We start from the raw sequence: 5,842 nt of genomic DNA on the forward strand, positions 1-5,842 counted from the left end.
CGTTGCAAAGGCCAAAGGGCATGCGTCTATAGGCAAACGTCCCAAAGGGGCAAGTGAAGGTTGTCTTCTCTTGATCTTCATTGGCTATGGCAATCTGATTGTAGCCTGAGTAGCCATCCAAGAAGCAGTAGTAGTCATGTCCAGCTAGGCGCTCAAGCATCTGATCAATGAATGGAAGAGGAAAGTGATCTTTCCTTGTTGTTGCGTTGAGCTTCCTATAATCAATGCACACTCGGTGACCTGTGACTGTCCTTTGGGGCACCAGTTCGTTCTCAGCATTCTTCACCACAGTTACCCCAGATTTCTTGGGCACAACCTGAACTGGAGAGACCCACTTGGAGTCTGAAATGGGGTAGATCACCCCACAATCTAGGAGTTTGATAACCTCCTTCTTCACAACTTCCATCATTGGAGGGTTGAGACGACGTTGAGCCTCTCTAGTGGGTTTAGACCCCTCCTCTAGAAGTATCCTATGGACGCAAGTTGTAGGGCTAATTCCCTTGATGTCCGCCAATGTCCATCCTATGGCGGTCTTGTGTTGCTTCAGCATCTCCACCAACTTCTCTTCTTGTGGAGTCGTAAGCGCAGAGGACACTATCACTGGTAAGGTCTCCTTGTCTCCTAAGTAGACATACTTCAAATGGTCTGGAAGAGGTTTAAGCTCAAGTTCTGGGGCCTGGACCACTGAAGGTAAAGTCTTGTTAGTAGATAACTGAATGGACAAAGGAGAATTAGACTTACCTACATAAGGGGATGCTTCAAGGAAGGAGACGTTTTCAATTATCTTTCCTTCACAAGTGTCCTTCAATTCCTCCTTTGAGATAATGGCACCACCTTTTGTGTACCCTACTCCTTGTTCGAGGGTTGTGGCTAGGGTATCCTCATTCATGGCCTCAAACATTTTCTGGGCAAGGTCATCCAAAATATCAATAGAATAACAGTCATTTATATCAAGAGGATACCTCATGGCTTCAAAAATGTTGAAGCCAATAACGTCACCATCAAACTCCATGGTGAGAGAACCTGCATACACATCTATCTTTGTCCTAGCTGTCCTTAAGAAAGGACGTCCCAAAAGCAAAGGAGTGGAACTCACAGGGGAGTCCTCCATTTCCAACACATAAAAATCAGCTGGGAAGATAAGATGGTTAACCTGCACAAGCACATCCTCCAACAAACCTCTAGGGTATGCATTGGATCTGTCAGCTAACTGAATGATAACATTATCAGATTTAAGTTCCCCTAGACCTAGGGTTTCATAAACAGAGTAGGGCATAACATTAACAGATGCACCTAAATCTAGCATGGCATTCTTAAATCTGGAGTTACCAATAGTACATGGAATAGTAAAGCTTCCAGGATCCTTACACTTTGGAGGAATCTTCCTCTGAATCAAGGCAGAAACGTTCTCACTTACCTTTACCACCTCCTTTTCACGGTTCACTCTCCTAGTAGTGCAAAGCTCTTTAAGGAACTTGGCATACTTAGGGACTTGTTTGATGGCCTCTAGGAGGGGTAAGTTTACTTGTACCTTCTTGAAAGTTTCCAAGATAGCTTGGTCACTTTCATCCTTCTTGGATTTAGCAAATCTGCGTGGAAAGGGCATGCAAGAAGAAGAAGGGTTAGTAATAACCGAATTGGATAAGTTAGAATTAATACCTTGAATATCCGGTTTGGCCTTTGGTGGTGAGGACGCCTTGACTTCTTCCTTGGACGTTGCAGGGTCCTTTTCAATACCCAACTTTGTGGGTTCATGGTCTTCCTCAATCTCTATGCATACTTGGGCTTTCTTGGGTTGCTTGGGCTGATCCAGAAATGGCCTTCCACTCCTTGTAGTCACAACTGATGCATTCTCCACATTACCCTTAGGATTAGGTATTGTGACACTAGGGAGCTTCCCATTCTCATGAATCTTGCTCATGAAATCCACAACTTGGCCCATCTGCTTCTTGAGTTCTGCAATGTCCTTAGTATGGGTCTGTTGTCCTTGGATCAAAGCCTGAGTAGAGTTTGTCAAGGCTTGTGTAGAAGCAGTCAAGGCTTCCAACGTCTTATCATAATGGGAATTCCCAGAGTTCTGTTGAGGAGGAGGCATGTAAGGAGCTTGAGGACGTTGAAAAGTAGGCCCTTGAGGACGTTGAAAGTTCCCACCAAGAGGATTCTGGACATTGTCATTGTTGGTCCACTTGAAGTTGGGATGGTCCCTCCATCCTGGGTTATAAGTATTGGAATAAGGGTCATGTCTAGGACGTTGAGGTCCTCCCTGATATCCTCCTTGATATCCTCCAATAGCATTAGCAGATTCCCATCCTCCATTTTCATTGAGTTGAGGGCATTGATTGATAGGAGCATTTTAATGTGGTATTTTAATAGTTAATTCCTCACATTTTGCTTAGTTAATTCCTTAACGAATCGATTTTTAATTCAATTTTTATTTTTAGGTACATTGGAGTAGATGATGATGAAATAAGTGTTAGGTCCATAAAATGATGGAGAAAAATGGAAATGCACTAAAAAGGTCAACTTTACACATTTTCCTACTCCGGCTAGGAGAAACCAAGCCAAGCAAGGAAGAAGGAGCGACCACCTGACCAAATGAACTTCAAATGAGCTGAAACCTTCCAGATCCATTCTAGACATCCTAAGAAACATTTCTTATGAAGAGTGCAAGAGCCAAAAAGAAGTGGAAGGCCTTCAAACAGTCAGCCCAATTTTCTGCAGAAGCAAAACTGGAAAACTGGACCTGTAAGGAGTCCAGCAGAAATTCCGGCCCAAACACATGGAGATAAATTCTGAAAATTTTACAGAATGATCTACACTCATGATGGATCATTTCATATGAAGAAGTCACGGGCAAAATCTGAAGTCTTGGTGGAGAATTAATTGAAGGAAAAATGAGTAGAAAGTGACTCAAACCTAACAAATTCCATTAGTGTTTAAATATTCAAACCTAACAAATTCCATTAGTGTTTAAATATTCAAACCTAATAAATTCCATTAATGTTTAAATGCTCAAACCTAACATATCATCATTTGTTTAAATCCAAATAGTTTTGCTTGGTAGCCTATAAATAGAGGCTACAACAAAGAAGAAAGGACATTCCTTCATCCATTCCATCTTCTTTGTCTCTCCATTTCCTTTCCATTTTCCTTTCCATCCTCTAGTTTCAAGTTTAGTCATCTCCACGAGTTCAAGCAAGGCCAAAGAAGAAGAAGAGAAGCCGTGAGCACTTCCATCCATAGCCATCCTTGAAGCTTGCTTTCGAGTTTCAAGAATCCACAACGTGAATCATCCATCTCATCTTCATCCACGGTGTAATCCTATTCTCCTTTGTAACCTTTGCTTTGAATTTCGTTGGTTATGAACTAGTTGACATATATGTTTGAACAAAGTATTATTTCTGGAATTTTTATGATTAATTGAGAATTTTCAGATTCATATATTGTGATTCGAGAGTTGCTTATGTGGGTTTGTTTAATTAAATTTGCGTTATAGATAACTTTTGTATTTTAATCTTATGTGGTTGCAAACACTTAGGGTTTCGATATGAATGGTGCTAGGTTTAAGAACATGAAATCTGTCACGCCCCGGATTTTGAATGATAAATTCAAATCCGAAACCTGAATAATTACAATTACAAAAAAACCAAATCTCGAAACTTCGAGTTCATTATTACAATTCACTCTCACAATATATTATAAAGCTCAAATGAGCATAACACACCTCACAACTTACAATTGTTGTAAAACTCTAACAATTGCTCTAACCGCACGATCACCGTCCTGGTTCTCCTGTCCTGTAGGATTACCCGCTACACAATTTGAATAGTGTACCGGGAGTTGCAACAACACAAAACCCGGTAAGCTTTTTACAGCCAGTATGAGTAAACAAGAAAGAACTGTTGATTTATTAGATTTCAAGACTACCACAAACCCACGTTACTTTCTCACTCTCATATATATATATAGACACTTATGAGTTACTCTCAATTTAGCTCATAAGATCACTCACTCTCATATATATATGTAGACACTTATGAGTTACTCTCAATTTAGCTTATAAGATCCCTCACTCTCATATATATATATAGACACTTATGAGTTACTCTCAAATTCGCTCATAAGATTTCCCAACATTTGGTAGACAGACTCATATATATATATAGACCCTTATGAGTTACTCTCAATTTCCCTCATAAGGTTACCATATATATATTGACACTTATGAGTTACTCTCAATTTCACTCATAAGGTCACTCCACATTTGGCAGACAGACTAGAGCTCTAACCGAACGTAACCACTCGTCCGGCCACAGACGTGATTACGATTTAATACTATTAATAACCACCAGCCCGGTACGAGAGCGTGATTCACTAATAGATGCCATGGTCACCTCGTGACCTAGTGATCTCCACAGATCACAACAATTTATTGTTCCTCAACAATAAAACTCAACACCTCTCACAATATATTGTTTCTCAACAATAAACTCAATATCTCTCACAATATATTGTTTCTCAACAATAACTCAACACAACTCCAACAATACATATTATTTCACGTAATAATATATATACAGACATTCACACAGGAATGTCTAGTAACACCAACAATAGTTCATATGATTGCAACAAAATAAAGCAATTAATTGTATTGGGTTCGTAATATGAACCACGTGAGGTTTACTCACCTCTAATCCAGCTGCGTCTTCTTAACAGCTCCATTAACAATCTCACGAATCGTCCGCCAAATAAATCCATCGATCACCTAATCCAATAATGATCTTAACTTAGCCAACAACTCAAAAGCACACATATACGGAAACCCACGGTCGGATTCTAATTTTAATGATGATCCAACGGTCAGATCGAAATCATACGATGATCCAACGGTCGGATCTGAATTTAATGATGATCCAACGGTCGGATCCTCACGGATCGCCTTCAGGATCATCCTCCAAAATTATCACGAAGACTCCGATCTTCTTGAATCACTCTAACAAACATCTCCATAAAATTATATGAAAATCCGACGGTCAGATTCTCACGAATCGCCTTCCGAATCACTATTTCTCAATTATACGAAGATCCAACGGTCGGATCTTCGCCCGTGACCTCACAAAGTCACCTAGACAGTCATACGATCAACATATCCAAAATTGAAGCAAAACCGATGGTCAGATCTTCACAGATCGTAAACCGAAGATAAACGTAAAAACGTTAAATAGTAACGTCAAAACGAAAATCCACTATTTATCAACTTTTTCTAACATGACCATGTTATATATCAAAACGCTCGTATGGATGCATAGATCATCACCTAGATAATGAAAACTCGAAATATGGTCTGATGCGCCGCCACAAGCGGTGGTCAGTGGGCGGTCAACGCGGTGGTCAACGCCGGTCAACCACCTCAGATGGCAAAGTGACCAACTACAAACTGGTTCAAAATGAAAGGGTGGTCGACTTTCATACCTGGAGCTAAGCCTGGTTCGGCCTAGATCGTCCTAGATCAAGCGTTGAAGTTGGATTAATCTCGTGCGTCTGATCAGATTCAGATTAAATCAGGGACGTCGAAAAAGTCAAACCATGATCTAGCGTTCTATACACAAAATCGTGATGAAAGGCTTACATGGGGATAATCAGGGGGAGGAGGAGATCACGAAAATGGGGAGGATCGGCCCGTGCAACGCCGGAAAAGTGGTTTTCCGGTCGGGTCGGGTTCTAGCTTCGGGGGGTGCTTCGATCTCCATCTGGGGGCAGCGGCGGGGCAAGGCGGTGGCAGGGAGCGGCTGGGCGGCTCGAGGCGACCTCGGGGAGGGCCGGGTCGTGGCCGGAGGAC

General features: G+C 41.4%; 1 protein-coding gene across 1 annotated transcript; it reads right to left on the bottom strand.

The window, feature by feature from the left end:
• Positions 1 to 291: 291 nt before the first annotated feature.
• On the bottom strand, positions 292 to 998 carry LOC133737455 (uncharacterized). Its single transcript, XM_062165000.1, has 2 exons — positions 555 to 998; positions 292 to 304 (listed from the first exon to the last, which is right to left on the bottom strand). The coding sequence occupies exons 1-2, from the start codon at positions 965 to 967 to the stop codon at positions 292 to 294; spliced, it is 426 nt and encodes a 141-aa protein (XP_062020984.1). The 5' UTR covers positions 968 to 998.
• Between the last annotated feature and the right edge of the window lie 4,844 nt (positions 999 to 5,842).

This window comes from Rosa rugosa, chromosome 3 (genome assembly GCF_958449725.1).
Source record: "Rosa rugosa chromosome 3, drRosRugo1.1, whole genome shotgun sequence".
Lineage (NCBI taxonomy): Eukaryota > Viridiplantae > Streptophyta > Magnoliopsida > Rosales > Rosaceae > Rosa > Rosa rugosa.

Excerpts from the sequence above, each read along its gene's own strand:
- LOC133737455 (XM_062165000.1), bottom strand. The coding sequence starts at position 967 with ATGAGGTATCCTCTTGATATAAATGACTGTTATTCTATTGATATTTTG.